The following is a 24,726-nucleotide window of genomic DNA, read 5'->3' as shown; positions in this document are numbered from 1 at the left end:
ATTGTAGGAATTCGTGATTGCAAAGCCAAAGAGAAGTCTTGCTCAGATCCAAGGTGTTTTGGAGAGAAAATGTGGATGTCTTCAAGGAGGAAGGGTGCAAGATTGGGGTCGCTTCAAGCACCAAGAGATCCCATGTAGATTGTGATATATTATTTTTTATATGTTTGTGTGGGCTAATTGTCAAGAATCAAGTCGAACTCACTTGAAGAGACCCTTTGGAAGGGTTGGGCGTTCACCCTAAGGAAGCATATAAATATGGAGAGGAGGAGCCTCATTTGAGCTTTCAATCACTACACTAATTTCTCATGTGAAGCCAAGCAAAGGAGTTCGCAATTACAGGAGTTCATGTGTGATTGCAAGAATTCATGATTACAGGTATTCGTAATGTGATTGCAGGAATTCGCGATTACAAGAATTCACGTATGATTACAGGAATTCGTGATTACAAGAATTCACGTATGATTGCAGGAATTCGCGATTACAAGAATTCACGTATAATTGCAGGAATTCGCGATTACAAGAATTCATGTATGATTGCAGGAATTCGCGAATACAAGAATTCATGTATGATTGCAGGAATTCACGATTATAGGAATTCGCAGTGTGACTACAGAAATCCGTGATTACAGGAATTTGCAATGCGATTTCAAGAATTCGCAATTACAGGAATTCGTAGTGTGATTGCAGAAATTCGTAATTGCACAGCCAAAGAGAAGTCTTGCTCAAATCCAAGATGTTTTGCAGAGCAATTGTGGATGTCTTCAAAGAGGAAGGGTGCAGGATTGGGGTCCTAGTTTAGGACAGTTTCGTTGGACATCTTGGGCCTGTTAGGAGGGCAGCAAATAGGTGTCCAAGGAAGTCCTAAGTGCAGGACTTAAGGACATTGAGCCTGCTAGGAGAAGCAGAATTGTGTGATGCTCAAGGACTGATCTTTGAAGGACAAAAGAAGTAAGTCAAGAAAGCAGTTTGTCTAGCCCAAGTTTGTTGAAGGGAAGCACATATTGCAGTGATAGAGGACAGCCCTCCATGCCGTAAATTTGCCTGATTGGAGCAGCACAGGAAGGCAATAGAGGGAAGAAGTCCCTAAGAGCTAAGGAGCAACAGTGGGCGTCTAGGAGTTGTGAACAACTTACAAGAACACCCTATGTGTTGATTCGTTGATGGACTAATGATCAGTGATAACAATTCACCACAAGTTTCTAGTAATCGATAACTTCCACAAAAGATTAACTTAGAATGGTCAGATCCATTCATAGTTCGACAATTTTGTTTATCACTCACAGGATTGTATCGTCTTGTATCAACGAGGATGACAGTTCCGCAACGAGAAGACACTCGAAACAAAAAAAAAAAAAAAAAGATCAAGCCTCTTCATCAGTAAGCTTTGAGGACAAAGCTTTTTGAAGATGAAGGCAATGTTATGAATAAAATATATATAAAATAATACAAATAATGTAAACAATAATAATAATAAATAATGATTAACTAACTAGTAATTAGTTAATGAAGAGGTATGTCCCTAAGGACATGATCGTCTATGAGGAGGTACCTTCCTAGGTATATAAGCAAGCCCTCGCCATCATTTGTATTCAAATATTCTTATATATATATATATAATTACTTGTCCTACAATGGATGTCCTTGTCTTCGAAGTATTCTGAAGATTATTGCAGTATATGAACTTTGTTCGTTACAGCAGACTTAAGAGTTTTTAGGATTTCATGATTGAGGGGACTGCAACGTTTCCATTGGATTTTGTCATGTATGAGAGAATGGATTATTGATTATTGAACTACTCTATCACAACCCTAGTAAAATTTTACCAATCACTCAAACAAAATTTGGATTTGGCATGTTAAGTTTTTTCTATCTTAGTTTAATGCTTAGAGAGTGATATTCATGATGACGATTCCAATATAAGCAATGATTTTGATATGTAGATAATTGTTGTAGCATAATTTTCTTGGGCCTTGGTCCTTGACACTTGCTCATTTATTCATGAATTGTACACTAAATTACCAACCTAGATCCATCTTAACTCTAGATCTACCAAGCGTCGAAAGGGATCAAATCTCTTTTCACTCTAAAAAAGGTTTGCAACTCAAGATATTTGATCCCTCTCTACACTTGGTAGATTCATCATTAAGATGGATCTAGGTCGGTTATATATATATATATATATATATATATATATATTCTCACATAGGAATACCATTAGCAAAACCATGGGTTGTCAAAACCTAGAGCCCAAAAACCGCCAATGGTAAATTGTCTATTTTACCTCAATTTTATTTTAATTTTTAATTTTGTTTTTCTATTTGATTTTCTTTTCTTTTATTTTTACTTTTATGTCCTTTTATACCGAGTCAAAATGTTTACTCTTCCATATTAAGCTAGAGAGCACCTCTCAGTGCAATAATGTTAAACTTAAATTCTTTCTTTCAAAGTTTCAATATATATCATGTTTTCTTGTTTCCTAATTTTTGTGGGGTCACGTTTTGAGCATGTTCTTGTTCCATATATGCATTTTCATTTCCCCATACCATGCAACTTAGGTATAAAATAAAGGACCAATATGCCCCCACACTCAATGAAAGAAAAAATTGAAAATGTGGAGATGCTTACATGCTATTAATTTTAGCTATAAAGGGGAGATATCTTATGGAAAAATATTCACTTGGAAGAATTTGCATTAGAAGACAAACAAGCGGTTGAAAACAATTTATAGAATAAGGCGGTTGGAAGACAAGACTCCAAAGGATGCAGATGACAAATACAACTACCTTCCACTCTACACAATAATCATTGAGGGAAAAAGAAAACTTGACAAGAATAAGCCCTCATATTGGATCAACATCAAAATCAAAGGAAAGGAATTTGACATCAAAGCCAACAATCACCTAGATGCTAAGATATAGGGGAATTCCTTACCCCCCCTTGTGTCACACATTTCAAATGTCGAACACGACATGTGAGTGACACATGTCCGACACGAGTTTGACTTTTGTCCTATTTACAGGGTATACGTCAAACTCATTTTGAAAACAAGCTTGACTCATGTCCTACAAAACGACATGTGTGTGACACGTGTCCAACACAAGTTTGACTTGTGTCTTATTCGTAGGACAAGAGTTAAACTTGTGTCAAACATGAGCTTGACTCATGTCCTGTTCGACAAGAGTTTGACTCATGTCCTGCGAACAAGACACAATTCAAGCTCATACCAAGCCCTACTCGCGTCCTGAAAACAGGACACGTCCAATGAGAAAGTGAACCGTTGCTTCTTAAAATTATTTTTTTGCCTCATTCTCATGCAATTCAATCATAGATTTGGAGCTCTCAAAGATTTTGAAGTGTAATTGAGGATGATTAAGCAGTGTTAGAAGGGATTCCAAGTGCTAGGAAGTGGATTTGTCCAAGGCCTACTAATGTTATGTAATTAATGGTAATGTTAAATTCTAGAAGTCAAAGGATTTTTACTTAAATTTTTAACATTACAATTAATTATTTCAACTTCATTGGATTCCACATGGAGAAAGTAGAATTTTAGATCTTGCTTAAAATCCAATAGACTTAATAGTTTTCAAGATTTCAGGATTTGCGGGATGCAACGTTTCCGTTCAATTTTGTCATGTACGAGGGTATGGAACTAGCATCTAACCAAGAGCATCAAGCCCTATATATACCTCGATGTTGGCAGTGATTGTTGAACTCCTTTGTCATGACCCTAGTAAAAATGTACCCATCACTCAAACAAAATCTCGATTTGACTTGTTAAGCTTTTCCTATCTTATTTTAATGCTTAGAGGGTGAGATTGATGAGTATCCCAATATAGGCAATGATTTTTATGATATGTAGTACTAGTTATTTGTTGTAGCATGATTTTTTTGGGGACTCTACAAGCCATTTACAGCCTCTTTGTTGATGTATTTTTAGTTAGGAGATGGATTGCACTTGGTTCTATTTTGGTTGAATGCACCCATTTTATGATCGAATTTATATCATCATCATGTAAAATTGCAGATGTTTTAGTTTCTAAATTCTAAAGAGATTTAAATATGTCTATATTTCATTTTTGTAGGTGTAATAAATAACTAATTTGTTATATATATATATATATATGCCCTTTGTGTCATGTTTCTATGGTCATTGTCTCTCACATCGAACAATCGTATTTCCACATTCACTGTGTCACATGTCATCATGCCAAGGGACTTAACCAAGATGGCATTTGTGTCGAAGATCACTACCTGAAAACAAGGTAGACTATAGACTTAAAGGAGTATTATATGATATTTTCTCATGCGACTATGTTAAACACACACATGGCAGCAACAGAATATTAAAGATAAGCAGGAGAGTACATCTATTATTTGACAATGATATACATTTATAGTACATTCGTGTGACCGTTGGGTTCCACATCCCAAGGTCTCTTGGACTCTCATGGTTGTTCACATTCTACACCAACCCATAGAGGATTAGGTGTCCAACATTCCCCCCTTAATCTGAAGGGTTATGTATGAGTCCAAGAAGAGAGTTGTAATACAAAATGTGCAAAAATGCATGGCAGCACTAGGCTAAATGTGCTCTCTGAAATGTTGGTATAAAGGGCAATGGTTTAAGGATGACCACCAACACTGGAACGCTTAGTGCAGTTCCCAGAACTCTTCCAAGTTTGGCATGAAGCTCAAGTCTTCTGCTAGAGGAAGTGCTCTTGATGTTTTGAAGAGGGAAACCTTCAGCCATGAAAGGGAGGTTTCACCTCGCATAGAAGGGAGAACCTCAAACTAAAAGGGAAGATCTCAACCGGTGATGGTTTAAGGATTACCAACAACTCTGGAATGCTTAATGCAATTCCTGGAACTCTTCCAAAACTAGCAAGAAGTTGAAGTCTTCTGCTAGAGGAAGTGTCCCCAATTCTTTGAAGAGGTATCACCGACTGAAGGCATGCTCAGGGGCATCTTTGTCTCTGGCTACAACTCTGAATTTGGTGTGGCAGGTTGTGGCTCAGGCTCGCTTGATGTGGCTTTGAAGCTTGTAGATGACCATCATTTTCCCCCTGTCAGATACAAGGTGAGAAGATGAAGAAATCTCAACTGCAAGACTTTTCAATATTCGAGAACAAATCCTGTTGTATGAGTGAAATATCTTCTTGGTTGTTGAACCCCATTGCCAAGAAGCGATCCATCCAAGATGAATCATTGTTCTTGCAAGATGTTTGTTTTTGAAGCATCTGTTTGAAGAATGACTAGTTTTATGACAATGCTTACATGGATGAAGATCAAAACAGTGATCTTTCATATGGCCAACTCGGTCACAGTGTTGGCATTTCACAATCTGTTGTGGTTGTTGTGGAAGAGGACAAGAATTTGAAACACCTGAAGGTGAACTGTCATGAGGAGCAGGTGAAGATGAACCGTCCTGAATAAATCCAGCACTTTGAAATTGGATTGGCTTGGAGTAGTCTGGAATATGAAAAGACACGTCCTTGTCATATCCAAGACCAATTCTGTGCTTGTTGTGGACAAGCTCTTCCCAAGGTCTGATGATGGGCTTGGGAAGTGCAAATTGAACTTTTGCATCTGCATGTAACTCTGCTGCTTTATTGGGCACTGGATATGAATCAACTGTAACATTATTGACTTGTTGTTTATGGGTTTCATTCTTCTGAACAAAAACAGGATCAGAATGACTACGCTTCTGTTGAAGCTCATCTCGCTGGAACTGAGATTCTAGTTGCAGAAAATCAATTCGTTCTTGTGCATATTGTAGACAGGTTCTAATTGCAACAAGAGTGTCCCTGTTGATGTTTACCATCCGATCAACAGTGGAATGAATTAAGGTTTTTAACAGCACTAATGCATCATCAAGTCGATCCATTTCACAATAATTGAAGCAGAAAAAAATGGTGGTTTTGCACACATAAAAATAGTTCCCACTGCTAAATAGATGTAACTATAGGATGAATAACAAGCTTCTAACTTCCATAGAGATTGATCAAATGTTGTATTGTATCCAAAAACTACAGTTTACATGCAAGGCAGTTCTACTTGGTGACTGCTTCTTCCAATCTTATGATTGCAAAAAAAAAAAAATTTGAAATCAATTATAAAATAGCAAAATCAAGCCTAAATCTATATCAAGCCCATATTAAATCAAAGACTACAGGCAACACCAGTATATAGAATTATAAAATCCTAATGTCAAACTAAAACCTATATCAATCCATATTATGTTTTATCCCACAAAATTTGTGTTAGGCGCAGATTATTTCGACCGTCTTTTAGACGTTGGCAGAGATGCTTTAGAAAATTAAATATGCGGCTTAGAATCATTGCAGGTTCACTTGGAGTTATGGGCGTTCACAATTATGATAGTACCTGGGCCTTGTTTCAAAAAAGCTGCCAATTGGATCAACAATGCTAACTACAACGCACCAGTCCATGCAATAATAGGCATGGCAAGATATTCTCTTGATAAAATTGTAGATAACCTGAGTAATTGAAATTAAACGCCACCATGGAAATGCAAATCACAATGCAGTATGTTGATGTGACAGATGATTAATATATGTTAATGCCGCTTGAGCTGGAGTTTGGCCTATTTGAATTTTGAAATACATGTAGCAGACTCACACGATTACAAATATAAAGCCTTACAATGTTCATTGCATAACCCTCTCCCCTGGAAACCCTGCGGGGCCATCTGCGGCTTTATCCGATGACTGTCTCTGTGTGGTGAGAGGTATTACAGTGGGCAACGGATTTAATTACAGTGAGCAGCGATTTAAAACCGGGAGGACATTCTGACCAACATATTCAATGTAGAGTCCTCCAGCCATTTGATGTTGAATGCATAATGGAATGATGTGGTTCATGCGGTTCTTTAATGTGATGTCTAGCGACCCCAAAGGCTCCTAAACATGATCAGCATCAGCCTCCAGCTATGCATTCGTGCCACAGTCACAATGCTCCCTGCAGATGCACCAGCTCACCACTCGGTCTTCACTGTACTAGCCACACCATGCCAAAATCTTCTCCTTATGATAATGCACCCAGATAACTCACAGTCCATTTAAACATGCCGTAAAGAGTGGAGAAGAAAGATCAGTTTGCCAATGCGTTACAGAATTTCAGGGGATTAAACACAAACAACAGAGTTTTGTAGGTAGTTTTGGTGAGCAGAGGAAACTCTTCTGACAGGAGCAGAAATGTCAGAACTAACATGCAGAAAGGCCACTAAAACAAGTGGCTCAAATATGGGCAGGGCAGGAGAACGCCCACTCTGATACCATGTTAAACACACACATGGCAGCAACAGAATATTAAAGATAAGCAGGAGAGTACATCTATTATTTGAAAATGATATACATTTATAGTACATTTCTGTGACCATTGGGTTCCACATCCCAAGGTCTCTTGGACTCTCATGGCTGTTCACATTCTACACCAACCTATAGAGGATTAGGTGTCCAACAGACTACAAAGATCATAAGGACTTGATTAATCAATTAGGGGGACGAAAATAAAATTGATACCTAGAGCAAAGCCTATAAAAAAAGACCATACAAATTGGCACAATAAGTACAAGGACCTAGTAAAACAAAAACAAAAAAAACCAAAAACATGCTTGCAATTGACATTATTTGCCCCATTGACAAGCTAAAGTGGGCAAGTCCCACAGTGGTTCAACCAAAGAAAAAAGATGTTGAAAGATCGAAAATCTACTTTGATTTCAAGGGCTTGAATAAAATTACAATCATTGATCCATTTCCTACTATGTTTGTCAATGAGATGTAAATGACATGGTTGGACATGAATGCTACTCTTTCCCATATTGTTTCTGAAGATACAATCAAGTGCCAATAGTTGAAGACAATCATGAAAGACTACATTTATGACTAAGGAGGTTATGTTTTCCTACAAATTTATGCTCTTTAAGGTTGAACAATGAACCTATTATAGTTTCTCATATTGTCATGAAGGCATTTCAAGAGCTCTTGTACAAGTACATGTCACTTTACTTCAATGATTAGACAATGTACAATTTTTTGAAAAATCAAGTCCAATGTTTGAGATTGATGCTTACAAGATGCAAACAAATTAGACTATCACTGAAATAAAGAAGAGTAGTTTTGCAACATGTATAGGTGCCTTGTTTGGTTGTGTTTTATGTAAAGATGGTGCCTTCAGTTTGCTAGATTCATTACAAAAGATGGTTGAGGGAACATGGGCTCTATGATTGCACTCGTACTTGGATAATTAAATATTGTAACTTTTACTTATGTTTCTTCAAGTTCTAATTTATTTTGATGAATCTATATTGAGTCATACTCACACAGACAATCTTCAATGCATCAATAAGCATCAAGATTCTGCTTTTAATAACCCTATACATAGCTTCATTACTTACCATAAATTCCCCTGAAGTAGTTGATGAATATAGCTTGGTCACAGTCATATTCCATCAATTTGAATAACAAGTTACAAACCAAACTAACTCAAAGCCAACTTATAATTGCTTTTAATAACCCTATACCTAGCTTCATTGGTTATCATAAATTCCCCTGAAGTAGTTGGTGAATATAGCTTGGTCACAGTCATATTCCATCAATTTGAATAACGAGTTACAACCCAAACTAACTCAAAGCCAACTAATTTATAACAAAGCAGCATGTTACTCTACCCTTCTAAAACGAATTGCTTAGATGCCATTGCATAAAGTCCAAGTCACTAGTTGTAATATTAGAAAGGAATTTTTGCCCCAAGTATCCTTCAGTATCTAGGGTTCCAATAAAAGATTATTTTTTTATGTGCAACAATTCCATTCAATTTAAGAAATATACTCAAATAACAGCGTCGACTTCTAGAATTATAATAAATTCAATCGTGTAATCCACAGGGTAATCCAACTTTAATCCAACAAACACTACTAACTTCAATGATACCAAAAATTCAAACAGATTGATAAAACTACAAAATTTTATGTCAAAATACCCGAGATGGCCTTAGGTCCACACTCATTTCCTATTCCTGTTCACGTCAAGGTTCTTCGCACTTCCTCAAGAATCCAAGGAACGTCAATCTGCTATCAATTTCCTTAGAAGTTGATCGAACCGAGATGACCTTAGGTCCACACTCGTTTCATGTTCCTATTCACGTCAATGTTCTTAGCACTTACTCAAGAGCTCTTATGCCTTGTGTAAGACCCACACTTCCTCAAGAACCTTAGGAACATCAACTCACTGTCAATTTCCTCAGAAGTTGATCGATCTACCACAGGAACCCACAGTATCAATCTCAGAAAATCCCACTTGAAATACTTTAGACGTTTTGGCCTGTAACCATTTTACCCTAAGGGCTTGAATCATCACCGAATTACTGCAAAACCCTTCACTATATAGTTTAGGAATCTTAGCTAGACATACAATTATTAATGGGTTCATTCTAACATAGGATCACTTCGAGATTTACAGAAGATGAAACCCCTCGCACTGTCACCTTGGGTTTGCACTACACGTGACCTTCGATTATGCGGTTTTACACAGACATTACAGGCAACTCGTCTATGATCTGTCATAGAGTGTACTAGGGATTCGTCTATCCACGCTAAGCCTTAGAGTATGGGATTTGTTCCAAAATTAATGCTTTGAATTGCCATAGAGTATATTCGAATGGTGTTTGCCTTGTTCTATCCAAGATTCCACTAGAGTTTTGACCACAAACAAACTCACAGAAAGAAGTTCATATTAGTTTGCTTCAAGTAAGGTTGCTTCAACAAAGATTTGCTTGCCTTGTTAATCCTCCTCAAGCTAGAACTTCTTCAATTAACCTCTGCTAGAACAAAGTAGAAAATGGGAAAAATAAAGAGAAAATAAGTTTATCAACTAGGTTGGAATCTTTCACCACCAAAATTGATAGGGGAAAAGATGTCTTAAAAGATCAAAGCCTCAGGCTCAAGAAAAACAAATATAAATAATCCAATCTAATGATGATGCAAATGAATTCAACCTTGTATTTATAGATTTCCTTGAGGGAATTCTTTCCTTAATTAACTGAGTAAAAAAAATTTACAACTTTGCGTTTCTTTGCCTAGTTGCCCAAAACTTGCCCAGACATTGGGTATTTTAGGGTTTCCCCTTTATCCAGGACTATAGCCTTCCGAGATCGATAGGCTACTTTGTCTCTTGAGCAATTAATTTCACGGAACATTATAGTCCCCCCTTCCCGACATTACTTGTCCTCAAGCAATGACAAGTCCATTAGACTGATGTACTGGACCCACTAAAAATAACTCTTTGGGATGTCTTGTAAAATTACAAGCATAGTCTGCTTTCTTATGTTCACTTGCCAAAGGAGAAGATGATGGATTTGGAGAAGTCAAAGCCCTATCTCGGATCATATTGATTTCCTACTGCTAAAGTGCACTACTAGCACCACTTGTTGAGATACTATCAAAGGAAAATCGCCACAACTGGATAGGCCATTTTTTAAATTCATTCCCACCTACTATAAAAATTGCTTTCTACCAGTCTTGGCATTCAAGTTCATAAAAGCATCCAATACATGCAATCACAATATTCCTTAATCTGCAACCACCTACCATCAAGAGTAACTGATAGATATTGGCATCCTTGTTGCAAAACCTTAAATAAAAGACTTTCAAGGTCTTTAGTATCTTGCCACACACTGACCCCACCAAATGGAAATATATGGACATCTCGTGGTTCTCCACGAGCATCTGTCCACCCATAAACAAGCCATTTCCAACAGCAAGGGAGACTTGGTGCCTTCTAGTTCCCAGTGCTGAAACAAACAAATTTCATTGCTTCTACAACAATGCTTGAACCAATATCTCCTGGTCCAATTGAATTTGAAGGATATGTACTCCCACTTGCATCATCAAATGTGGTTCTCACTGAATCTGGAGTAGCAACAGCAGTCACAAGGTTAGAAGCAATGTTATCCGAGGAACCAAATTCTTCCAAATTAAACATTGGCTCAAATAGGTAGTGCACATCATCTCGGGAAGGAAACTCTCCAAACCTGTTGGACCCATATGTAGTTGACTCTTCCTGCCTTGTTTGCCAAGAACTTTCCTAACCACTGGGCCATAAGCATCCCTGTATCAAGTAAGTTATCTCTTGATAATGATGGTGTTTCCCCAATAAAGCGCTATACCATAATCACTCCAATGTCCTTGAACAACTGAGCTCAAGTGCACAGATCCCGGTTGGGCTCTATGTGACATTGTGGGTTGTTGCGATGTGGCATAAACAAGAGTCAAGAGAGGGATCTGACAAGCCTTGTTATACACAGTATAACGTATTTTTATATGAGTGACTAAGTCAGGCACTAGAGTCTTGCTAGCTTTGAGAATCATTTATGCCATGAGGACTTGTACAACAAGCTTAGGACATTGAAACCAAATAGAGTAGGAACACTTAAATTTACTGTTTCATCTAGTGGGGCAGCATAGTCTAGAGTCTTCCCAACTTGACTATAATTTAACAACCTCCTCTTTCTATTTGGATTGTTAACTATTGCTTCAAGAGGATTGCCAGCTTCCACAACAATCTGAAGTATTGCAAATGGTTCAGCAAAGAGCATATCACATAAAGTACCATGCAAGGGCAACTCTCAATGTCTTTCTGATTTCCTAGTGTACTTATACCAATCTAAAGGTCCTTAAACACCTTTGAAAGAGATTTACAATAGTTGTTGCCATCCCAACCTTTTTCAAGTGTCATTAAGTAATCGTTTACCAAACCAATGAAAATTAAATTGTGGCATGTCTTTCAGAGTTGTGTCGGACATTCTATAAGTACAACACCAGATGAAGCCCATTCTTCCTGCACATTCATGATATTGCCATTGCTCGTTGTCCTTTTGAAACGAAAGCCAATTGTTTCCTTTAGCAGCGAATATTCAGTGATCAAAAGGTTTGACACCCTAAAAAGGTTTATGAATCCATTTGTCTAAGAGGGGAGCTTCACCACATTGGCCAAATTCCTCTCATGTGTGGACTTAATGTGGGATTTTAACTTGTATTCCCTTGCATATCTATTTCCACATTCTTTGAATGGACAAATGTGATAATTCTCTGGTGAATGTGTATGCATATGTGCACACAAGTTAAAATAAAGAGAAAATGCCTTACCACAAACTTCATGTGAACATGAACAATGTTTTTCTCTCATATGCATGAGAAAATGTCTCTTCAACTAGGAGCTCTCTACAAATTTCCTGCCACTGCCTTCATAATTGTTGGACACCTAATCCTCTATGGGTTGGTGTAGAATGTGAACAGCCATGAGAGTCCAAGAGACCTTGGGATGTGGAATCCAACGGTCACACGAATGTACTATAAATGTATATCATTGTCAAATAATAGATGTACTCCTGCTTATCTTTAATATTTTGTTGCTGCCATGTGTGTGTTTAACATGGTATCAGAGCAAGCGATCTCTTGCCCTGCTCAACTGTGAGCCACTTGTTTTTGTGACCCTTTTGTGCATGCTTGTCCTGCAACTTTGCCCATTTTCCTGATATAGAAAAACTGACATCTTTCACTCATACCCAGGTGCGCAGGTCTCAAATTAATTTTTTGTACTGTAACTCCTATCAGATTTGTCCCTTTGTTGTGCATATTTTGAAGATTGGAACCTCTCTCAGCCAAGCATTATTCCCATGACGGTTTTCTCTGCTCGATTGCTACCTTGTCAGAATGCTGACACTTAATGTTTTGTTGGTACGGACCCATAATCTCAAAAGTGTTACTATGGCCTTTTGATACAGGAGCATTCAAACCAAGAAAAAATCATTGTATTTTAGTAGACAAAGGGGGGTCATGTGTTTAAAGGAAGTTGGATTCCTAAGTGATGAATTAATGTAATATTTAGGCTTTTGAGTGAATAGGATAAGAATTAATTAGATGTTGTGAGGATGTTGTAAATGCTCTCGAATTAAGGAGAACATGAGCGGTTAATAATGACAAGAGAGTAAGAATTCAATTATAAATCTTAAGGCAATTTCATGATTCGAGGAACTAGAGAGAGTTCTTAGGGATTAACTGGAGTTAGAAGTGGACTTAAAAAACATTTAGGTGTCAGTTCAGTAGATTAAGGGTTTGAACCAGAATTAGTTCAACAAAACCTTTATGGTATAAATGTAAGCCTACGGGCAGAGTGTAGGGAGGAGGCCACTGATATTGAAGATCAGGCCTGTGAGACAGAGGGTCTCGATATGTAATCAGTTGTTTATACTTGTATATACAGAGGTTTATCCCGGAACTGTGTAAGTGTGTGAAATGAGTATTTAACAATTGATTTATGTGTGAATTCGTAGGTTTTGTAACTGAGGTTGCAAGTAGAGTTCTGTAGAACTACCCAGAGGAGAAGAATGATTCGAAGGAATCATAATGGATCATCGAATCCAGTTGAAGGATCAGAGTGAAAATCTGGAGAGACTGTGATGTTAGATTTCGCAAAGGTCAAGCTCAAGAGTGAGTTGAGCAGCGAAAGCGGAAGAATGGGACCTTTGAAGAAACCCGAACCACAGAGAAAATGCTGAAGAATAGCGTAAACCATAAGCAAAGAGAAGAGCAGAGAAGCGCAGAGATGATGCACAGTAACCGTTGGATCTTATAGATCAACGATAGGATCAATTCGCATGGTGGCAGAGCGCGGAAGATAGTCAGCGACAAAATGATTTTTATAAGCGGAAGTGGTATTTCAGGCGAGGTAGAAAGCATAAGTGGAAAAAAGAAGTAATCACCCGATTCCACACATATCGCGACACATAGCAGTCGAGGAGAGAGGAAAACCACCTTATCGGGCGAGTATTCCCCGTACTACTTGTTCATCCGAAGTCATCGTGGACCGTTGGATCCGTTCAGTGCAGATCCACGGCAGAGGATTATCGGACTAGTTTGGTGAACAAGAAAGGATATCAGTTGCCGATCTGACGGCGGAAGATCAACAGCGGAGATTAAGTCGGATCGCAAATGTTACATGGAGTTGGATCAATGTATAGAGAAAGGCTTTGATGCGCGGACCCGACAATGTATAGATGCGGAAGTATTCCTTTAGAAGTCCGGCTTAATCATTAAGCGCGAGCGGAGATCGGAGAAGGCGAAACACAGTGGAAAGGATTGAAGCCACGAGAACGGACCCGGTGATAATTATGGTTGTGGGTGTATAATTTTTGAGATCCGGAAGGTTATCGCATATCGGAGGTGAAAGGTAGAGCGTGTAGGGTGACCACGAAGAATAGCGATTGCGATCAGCGATAAAGGGGAAACATTGGAAAATGTGCAAAGGCTTAGAAAAGTGGAAAAAGGTATGTTTATGTGTATTTCTATTAAGGGGTATAATAGGAATAATGTGCAGTTGTAGGTTTATGGGTTAAGTCCGCATTAGCCAAAGTTTTAAGAGGGGTTTGGTTATATATATGTAGCAACAATGTTATGAAGGCCTAATGTGCGGGTAAGGTCTAAACTAAGGTTTATAAGGGTGGATAGAGTCCCGATAGAAGGAAATGAAAGACTGGGCTATTGTAATGAATGATTCTGTTGAGTTTAATAAGGGGGGCTTAACCATTGATGGTTGAAGATTTTGACTCGATGGTGAGTTAAAATTCTTGGGGGAAATGTGCTTATGCATTTTACATGCATACTGTGGGTGTAAGAGGGGGTAACCCTGCGTCACCTTTACCTACGTATCAGTTCTGCCCTCCACCCATTGAAATTGTTGTCATACCTTGTTTTCTCATCATAATTGTTGCCACGACCATTTATATTTTGGATTCTGCCTTGAAGAGCGATTTGTGGTATGTGTTGTTTTTCTGTGATGAATGTTGAATGATTTGCGTTTAGGAAATCTTCTACACAGAGAAATGCTCAACTTCAAAGCAACTCTCCAATCTGGATCATTAGATTCTATCCAGTAGCACTGTATTCTTCTCCTAGGGGTGTTGGACGGTCAGGAAACATCTCAGCTACTGTTGTTGTGGCCCTAACTGGTCTCGGCATACCTACAATCATGAATGCGTTGTAATTGATCTCTCTCACTGTTTCCTGAGCCTGTCGCTCATTTTGCATTTCCACCAAGGCACTCACAACAAGCGTTCTTTGGATCCAGATAATCCAAGTGTTGTCTTTAGGATTGGTATTGTGACCAATGGTGAAAGGCTGGCAAGATAAATCGTGTGTTTCAACTTCTCTTCAAAATCAACATACTCTTTTTGTTGTGTAGTGGTTGAAGACTGTTCTCTGTTAGTATGTCAGATCTTATCTTGGCGACTTCCAAAACACCTCTTGGTGGCAACTGGCAAATCATTGGTGGGAGATAGATTGTCTACCGAGCCCACAAATGTCCGTTGATGATAAGGATAATCCTCATTTGAAGTAACCAAAGTAGTGTTTGACACCAGACATCATCAGTTTCTTCCATAGAAGTTGTTGCTAGTGTAGGACTGAGCTCTCTTGTTGGATTTCAAACTTCAAGGCATTTGTCACTTCATTCGACAGGCACTCTTGGGCTATCGGTATCTCTAAAAGATGGTTTCGTCAATCTGTCAAACACATGAACTATTCTCTGAAGCAAGCGTTCTCATACCCATTTTACCACTTTCCATGACTCCTTCTAGATAGCCATTTTCAAGAATTTGTTTTCCATCAGAATTCATCCAAGACAAAACTCCTGCAGGGGAGCTACTGTGACGAACAAGGCTACTCTTGGTCACTAACAGTGGTAGGCTATTTTCTCTTTCACTCGGCAAATCAATAGCATTATAGAGAACTAGATTTTGTTTGAACGTGTTGTTAATAAGTTGTTCACCAGACTGCGGGCCTTGTGCCTGGCACATCTTCGACATCTGAGAGCTGCAAAAGCTGTTTTGGAGCGTCTTCATTCCATTTCCAAGAACTAAAGCAACGTGATTGCATTTGCCCACATCCTCCTCTGCAATGCTACCTGAGCTTCTCTTTCGATGGGAAGAGCTATGAACAACAATTCCAGGATAATTGTTGTGTTCCTCTAAGTGTTTAAATTCTGCAAGATATTGATGGTAATCACCCTTCATCTTAAGATAAAATACCTTGGACTCACTAGATGTGGATGACAAGATAAGATGTGTATCCAGAAGATGTAGAATGCCATCACAAATATTACTGAGCTCAGACTCAAAGTAATATTCAATCGCAGCAAGCCTTGCCACTTTCAAAAGCCATACCATCGTTGTGGAAGATTATTCGTGGGTCAATGGCGTAAATTCCTTAGCTTCCCACTATTATTGTTGACGAATGGTGATGTATTTCAACCAGCTTGGAGGGATTATGTATTTCTAAAGGCTTCGATAATGCCAAAGTCAGGGCCGAATTTGGGAGCGTGGATTCTCCTTCAACTGGTTTGGATATAGTCACGTCAGAATCTGGAGGTATAAAAATTTGGTGAGTTTGTTCTTGCTGAGAGACCCATCGTTGAAACCTCAGGCCGACGGTTCGAGTCTCCTCAAGTGAACTGTGCGCGCATCCTTTAGGAGTTTTGATGGGTTTTAAGTTTTGAAAATTATGTGAGCAGTGAATTCCTTTGTTCCATATTTTTTCTCTGTTTCAGTGCCTGTTGCATTCCAGAGGCTCCCAGCGTTAAAAGTGCATATGTGCTAGCGTCGTTGATTGAAATGAAGTCCAAAGTCGAATGATTTAAGTTGATTTTGGTTGTTTTGCATCTGCAATTTTCCACCATAGTTTTGGTCGCTAAAACTAGTAGCCAACTTTATTGTTTCCTGGAGAAGTAACTACCACAGCTTGCAACTGCTCTTTGCATAGGGAATTTCTAGTTTTTTGAACAAGGACAACCAACCACTATTTTGTTAATTTCTAGTGCCAACACTAACATCAACTGAAGACTCTGAACGCCTGAGGAAAGCTGTTGAAGATGTTTCATTATGTTGATCGATGTGGTTAATTTTTCAAATGGCGAGGCACAAATGAGAAGTCAATCATACAAATATTAGGACATAGAACTGCAACACAACACAAATTTATTTGGCAAAGTTATTTTCGAACTATATGAAGAGGATCTCTTGAAGCGACTAGAATCTGAGCTTTCAAGTCACTTTGAGAAAGTTGTATTCCGCATTAGCATCAACATTTGAATGTTGAGCGTTGAGCATTGAATAAGGCAATCTCTTTGGCATTGTATTGTTCAAAATTGAATGGGGGCGGTTGAAATTCCACGACCTGGAACTACTGTATGTTGCTTTAAATACGTTGAAGGCTTGCATATTTCATATGTTCAATCATATTCAATTGTGATTTTGAACTGATTATATATCTTTACGACTTGGCTTATTTATATATGGCTTGAGATCAAGAATCTGTATTTGTGAAATTCACCTTATTTTTTCAATGAAAATGGCTAGAATCAATGAAGTATTAGAGTTCCTCAAAACTTTGATATTGTCTACTACTCATGATACATTAAAAGTCAGCAAAGTTTCTCTCACAGACATTCAGGTCTGTCTACAAAATGCACAAGAGAAAATTGACTTTTTGCAGCTTGAATCTCAGCTACAGCGAGCAGAATTACAACAATGGAGTCATCATTCTGAACCTGTTTTTGTTCAGAACAATGAAACAGACTCCCATAAGCAACAAGTCAATATTGTTGAAATTGATTCAGATCCAGTGCCCAATAAAGCAGCAAAGTTACATGCAGATGCAGAAGTTCAGTTTGCACTTCCCAAGCCCATCATCAGACCTTGGGAAGAGCTTGTCCACAACAAGCACAAAACTGGTCTTGGATATGACAAGGACATGTCCTTTCATATTCCAGATTACTCAAAGCCCATCTAGTTTCAGAGTGTTGGATTACTTCATGATAGTTCACCTTCAGTTGTTCCAGATTCTGCCCCTCCTCCACAGCAACAGCAACAACAACAGATTGTGAAATGCCAACACTGTGACCGAGTTGGCCATATGAAAGATCATTTTTTTGATCTTCATCCATGTAAGCATTGTCATAAAACCAGTGATTCTTCAAACAGATGCTTCAGAAACAAACATCCTGCAAGAACAAAGATTCATCTTGGATGGATCGCTTCTTGGCAATGGGCTTCTACAGCCAAAAAGATATTTCGCTCATACAACAAGATTTGTTCTCGAATATTGAAAATTCTTAGAGTTGAGATTTCTTCATCTTCTCACCTTGTATCTGATAGGGGGGGAAATGATGGTCATCTACAAGCTTCAAAGCCACATCAAGCGAGCCTGAGCCACAACCTGCCATACGAGATTCAGAGTTGTAGCCAGAGACAAAGATGCCCCTGAGCATGCCTTCAGTCGATGATACCTCTTCAAAGAATTGGGGACACTTCCTCTAGCAGAAGACTTCAACTTCTTGCCAGTTTTGGAAGAGTTCCAGGAATTGCATTAAGCATTCCAGAGTTGTTGGTCATCCTTAAACCATCACAGGTTGAGACCTCCCTTTTCAGGTTGAGGTTCTCCCTTTTATGCGAGGTGAGACCTCCCTTTCATGGTTGAAGGTTTCCCTCTTCAAAACATTAGGAGCACTTCCTCTAGTAGAAGACCTCAGCTTCATGCCAGAATTGGAAGAGTTCCGGGAACTGCACTAAGCGTTCCAGTGTTGGTGGTCATCCTTAAACCATCGCCCTTTATACCAACATTTCAAAGAGCACATTCAGCCTAGTGCTGCCATGTTTTTTGCACATTTTGTATTACAACTCTCTTCTTGGACTCATACATACTCCTTCGAATTAAGGGGGGGGTGTTGGACACCTAATCCTCTATGGATTGGTGTAGAGTGTGAACAGCCATGAGAGTCCAAGAGACCATGGGATGTGGAACCCAACGGTCACACGAATGTACTATAAATGTATATCATTGTCAAATAATAGATGTACTCTCCTGCTTATCTTTAATATTCTGTTGCTGCCATGTGTGTGTTTAACAATAATGACAAACATGTAGTTCCCTCTTCATGTGCCTATGAATGCTTTCCCAAAGAATCTGTAAAAGTCTTTCCATAACCTTTATAGTTGCAAAAGGAAACCCTTGGGGAAAGAGATTCGGGCCCTGGCTCCTTCTCTTGCTGCCCTAGAGAGATGATATCATCCTGATCTTCAATCTTTTCTTATTCCACTGAATCATTGCTTATGCAATGAGATTGACCAGTCTAGACTTGTTGTCTTGTATCTTTTCCATATTCAATATTTGTATTTGCTAATTGATCTGTAGTGAATGTTTGAAGACCGTCACCATGCCAGTTTCCTTCCTTTATTAAATTTCCATGAGCACCTATTTGCTTCTTGTATAACCATGACCAACCATTGTAACAAGCCTTTGTTGTTGAGTTGTGTTCAAGGTGAAACCCTGTCATCAAGCTATAAGAGGGGGTACTCCAGTCTCCACCTTCCTCTCTACCTACGATACCTTCATTCTTTCCTTCAGTATTTCACATCTCTAAACTTTGAATGGCGTTGTTATCAAAAAGGGTGTCCCTTTCCCCGAGAAGACCATTCTATTCCTTGATATTTGGTTGTTTTTTTATCAGCACCATTCCCTCAAGATATGGTTTCATCTTTAGGATTTCCAAACTATTTGGGAGGATACAGCTATGTCCATGTTTTTGCCTTTGTTTTAATTTCTCTTGTACTTTATTTTGTGGACTTGGACTTATCATCAGTGTCGCTTGAATTGCTTTTCTTACAGTTAGCCCAAAGATCGTCCCATTTCCACATATATGTTTTACGTTGTGTGTTCTCATCATCAGGCTCAAGGAATGGATCCCCTTCATTCTCCCTAGATGTCGTAGCCTTTTTGTTAAATTCTTCTAATTTTGTAGGGGCCACTTTGCTCCTTTCTTGCAATCTTTTAATAGTTTTCATTTGTTGCTCTTCTAACTTCCACCAAGACTCTGCAAATTCCTTGCCAAAAATTTTGTCTAACTGCTCCATCTTCAAACACCATCCAGGTTGGCAAGATCTCAGCTCTGATACCACTGTAATATTACAAGGGAATTTTTGCCCTAGGTATCCTTCAGTAGCTAGGGTTTCAATAAAAAATCTTTTTTTAAGTGCAACAATTCCATTCAATTCAAGGAATATACTCAAATAATAGCGTTGACTTCCACAATTATAATAAATTCAACAGCATAATCCACAGGGTAATCCAACTTCAAGCCAACAAACCTACTTCAATGATATCAAAATTCACACTGATAGAACCACAAAATTTTCTATCTAAATACCCGAGATGGCTTCAAGTCCACATTTGTTTCCTGTTCAAGTCAAGGTTCTTCGCACTTCCTCATGATCCTTTATGCCTTGTACAAGACCCGCACTTCCTCAAGAACCCAAGGAACGTCAATTCACAATCAATTTCCTTAGAAGTTGATCGATCTAAGATGGCCTCAAGTCCACACTCGTTTCCTATTCTTGTTCACGCCAAGGTTCTTCGCACTTCCTCAAAAGACCTTTTGCCTTGTACAAGACCCACACTTCCTCAAGAACCTTAGGAACATCAATTCGCTATCAATTTACTCAGATAGTTGATCCATTTGCCACAGGAACCCACGGTATCAATCTTAGAAAATCTCGCTTGAAATACTTCAGACATTTCGGCCTGTAATTGTTTTACTCCAATGGCTCGAATCATCACCAAATCACTGTGGAACCCTTCACTGTATAGTTCAGGAATCTCGATCTGTCATACCATTATTAATTTGTTTAATCACTTTGAGATTTACAGAAGATGAAACCCCTCACACCATCACCTTAGGTTTGCACTGCGCATGACCTTAGGATATGCAGTTTTACACTACACATTATAGGCATCCCATCTACAATCTGCCACAAGGTGTACAAGAGACCTATCTGTCCACGCTAAGCCTCAAAGTATGGGAATTGTTCCAAAATTGCCACAGAATAGATCTGAATGGTTTTTGTCCCGTCCTGTCCAAGATTTCACTAAGGTTTGACCACAAACAAACTCACAAAAAGAAGCTCAGATTAGCTTGCTTCAGGGAAAGGCTGCTTCAACAGAGATTTGCTTGACTAAAACTTCTTCAATAAAGAGACAATAAGTTTATCAACTAGAGTGGAATCTTTCACCACCAAAATTGATAGGGGAAAAGGGGTCTTAAACCTTCAGAGCCTCAGGCTCAAGAAAAACAGAGATAAATGATCCAATCCAATAATGATGCAAATAAATTTAACCCTCTTGTAATTATAGATTTCCTTGAGGGGATTCTTTCCTTCATTAATCGAGTAAAATTCACACCAAACCCAACTTTGGGTTTCTTTGCCCAGCTGCCCCAAAACTTGCCCAAACATTGGGTATTTTGGAGTTTTCCCCTATCTCCGGGACTATAGCCTACATTGATCGATAGGCTACTTTGGCTCTTGAGCAAATAATTTCTCTGGAACATTACACTAGTAGGTACGACTGAATGTATAAGTTGTTACACAAAAAATCAGCATTGAAATCAGTTTAAAATAGTAAAAAAACAATAATAATAATAGATGAATATTTCCATACAACACTCACTACAAAGTCATCCTCCCCAAAAAATTGATTGTTCCCTCCCAAATTTTAAACAACTCAATTAGAGCTAGTGTATGGCTAAATTTAACTTATGCTATGTTTATTATAATTCACGTTTACTTAGGTTTACTACCTGCAGCCAGCATCTATTGAGCAAGATATAATTTAAAATGGCAATTTTAATGTTCAGGTAGGATTCAAAACATCCTTAAAATAGAATTTTCAACATGTAAAATAGCACTGGCCGTCATTCAGAGAAGTGGTACCATCCCAAACCCCTGCCTACAATGACTTGTTTGCAAGCCAGGAAAGGAATATGACAGTCATTCGGCCAAATCCCTTTTTCAGTATCTTATAATGAAGCTTGGGACTGCATCATTTCAACCATAGTCATGACAAAGATTTAAAACCAAATTCTGAGAAAGAATTGAACTCTTGCAATCCATGTTCCTTAACAAGAACAGAATTTATACCGTCAACAAAAATTGATCAAAACAGCAGTTGATAACTTGGTAAGTATGCAAAACAATTGCATAATAGAATACAAATGAATAGCATAAGACGTTTATATTATAGCTTTACTGCAAAGTTGGAAGAGTGCTTCTCAAACACCTGAAATTTTGCCAATTCAGTGAAAGTCATTTAACTCATCAATTGGCCTAATATGAGAATACAAAATCAAAAACCTACATTTCGAACAACAACAAACTGTAGAGTAAAGAACAAGCTTTTGAGACCCTCTTGTGTACAAACCATGATAATGTTAAGATCTTCTTGAGGAATATTCTCCAGCGAAACCTGCTTGATTGCCACAAAATCTCCATTCTCCAAGTCCAAACCCTTGTAGACACGCCCATAAGCTCCCTTTCCAATCTCATCCCCAAGGATCTGCCAACAAAGAAATGCATCAGGTTTTTGCTTTGAAAAACCCTAAACTGTAGCACTGCAGAATGCCGTCACTTTTTCCCAGCACTAGGGTCAGAATCTTGTCTTGAACATGCCAGGCCTCCAAGGTAGGAGTTCTCACATTTGGCAAGGGTGGAATCTCGAGAAAATGGGGGATATATAGGAATATCAAAATTTTCAATCAATTTGCAAGAACTTGAACCTTGTAGGCGACAGTACACAGACTTGGTAGCAGGGGAAGTCGAGGAATTTTCTGCAAAGTTGGTGATAGTTTAAGGTTTATGGAGGAGGTACTAGGCACATACGCTAAGGTTTCCATGACGTTGGTGAGTTCAAATTCGAGGGGATAACACACTAAGCCTGGAATCCAGCATTTAACCATGTTGGCAAGAATCCAATTGTCATTGGGAGAGCAATGAGCCTAAGGGGCAAATTCAGGCTGTGCTCAAAAAGAGCAAATTCAACCTTCTACCAGAACTGCAACCTTCGAATTCTTAAGCATGTAGAAAATTCAGGATTTTGACCAATGGGCAATAATTTCGAAACTCATGTACAACAACACCTGGCATGCAGAGGAGTTCGGGCTTTGGCCAGGTTAGCAAGCGCTCGAATCCAATGGACTATAAGCTCAAACCATGCACCTGTTGGGCTCACGGAAGCTTGGACGTGCAAAGTTTAGACATTGTGAAGGAAATGATGAGCATAAGAGCAAATTCTTTTCACCAGAATTCAAATCTCATGAGAGTCACGGACTAAGGGTAGACCATAAAGTATAGTACTCCGCCAAATTAACAAGATTTGAAATATTACGGTCGTCTACGCTGAAATTAAAGAATCCGTGGCCTTTGAAACTAAAATAATGAACAAATACTAGCACATTTGCAGACGCTGAGAAAAATGAACTTGCTGTCAATATACTCACATATTTATCGTTCAACGTTTTTGATTTATGAAAATGCGAGGATGATGGATGCCTCGACATGACTACAGTTGATTTTCTGCGTTATCCCACTGCGGGATCCAAACCTCATTTCCAACTCGAGCCTACAGAATGTTCCGGTGATAAATACAAAAAATTGAACGTTTTCCACGTCTAGACAGAAACCCTTGCGGAGATCCAATTTGCAGGGCCGAAAATGTGAAAAATGAGCATTGCCCGGCCTTTCGAAAGGGCTCGCGTGCGGTGAAAAACCCTAATTGTGCCCTGAGATACCAGCAGGCCCGGACAGAAAGAAGCAAACTTCAGAATTCGGCGAGGGGTTTGGTTTCCTGGCTCCGTAAAGTGGTTAAACAGTGGACTTGTTCTGCGGCGTGAGCCGTCGATGCTGGCGAAGGAGGGCGCCATTTAGGTAGACTTTGGTCTCTGGGTATGAGCTGGATGCCAAGATGAAGAAAGGAAATCAAATGGGATTGTGGGCCCTGTCAGGGGGTGGAAGTCCCCGTCTGAGTTGTAAGGGGAAGAAATCTTAGGGAGTAAGGGTGTGGGTAGGTGTATGAGTTGGAGGAGGGGGAGGCCAGCCAAGAATATCCATGTAGGGTATGGTGGGTAGTTTAATTAATGCTCGGGACCACCGTGTGAGGTGACGTGGCAACAATATACACGCATGCACTTGTAGGTGATTAGACAATTCTTTGAGCGCAATTCAAGTGGGAATAAACTTTCATATTAAAAAACAAACTCTCACAGCTTGTCAGGCTGTAAAAAGTTCAGCTCAATGACAGTTTGTGGGAGTGATTAATGCTGATTTTAATAATTAATTTTATTTTCAAGAAATACTGTTTTAAATATCCACAAACATTTTATAATAAATTGTATATATAAAAACAGTTTATACAGAAATTGTATATATAAACAATTTATAATTGTGACGTGAAGTTTAGTTTTGCAACACTTTCGGTGTCACGCAAGCTAGTGATGGTGTATATCCACAGCAAAGATAATATATTTATATATTTTTTATTATTTTAAAATATTATATTGAAAAATAACAGTTGTTTTAAATTATAAAATATAAATTTTGTTAATAAATTTATTTATTTATTTTGAAGTGTGAGGGTGAAATTTCAAATTTGATTGTAGTTTATATTTGTGTATTTAAATGATTATTATAATTTTGAGTGGAGTTGATAATAAAGAATATGTGTTTTTTTTTTAAGGTTATAAGTAACATGTGATATGGATATGGAGTATTTAGATTAATTTTTTCTTTATTTTTTGGAAAATTAATGATTTTGGTTGTTTTATGATTGGT

The 24,726-nt window shown here is 38.5% G+C and overlaps 1 protein-coding gene across 1 annotated transcript in view; it reads right to left on the bottom strand.

Moving 5' to 3' along the window:
* LOC149178508 (MAP3K epsilon protein kinase 1-like) overlaps positions 1 to 23,839 on the bottom strand; it is a 199,982-nt gene extending 176,143 nt beyond the window's left edge. Inside the window, exons 1-2 of the mRNA XM_089420367.1 lie at positions 23,397 to 23,839; positions 22,322 to 22,456 (exon numbers count right to left, since the gene is read on the bottom strand). Of these exons, the coding sequence (XP_089276493.1) occupies positions 22,322 to 22,456; positions 23,397 to 23,456 (195 nt within the window). The 5' untranslated portion in view covers positions 23,457 to 23,839. The remainder of the gene's footprint in view (positions 1 to 22,321; positions 22,457 to 23,396) is intronic.
* Between the last annotated feature and the right edge of the window lie 887 nt (positions 23,840 to 24,726).

Source organism: Pinus tabuliformis, chromosome 4_1 (genome assembly GCF_031772625.1).
Source record: "Pinus tabuliformis cultivar Carrire ecotype Pingquan chromosome 4_1, CPIR1, whole genome shotgun sequence".
Lineage (NCBI taxonomy): Eukaryota > Viridiplantae > Streptophyta > Pinopsida > Pinales > Pinaceae > Pinus > Pinus tabuliformis.
This window is presented reverse-complemented; position numbering and strand designations above follow the sequence as displayed.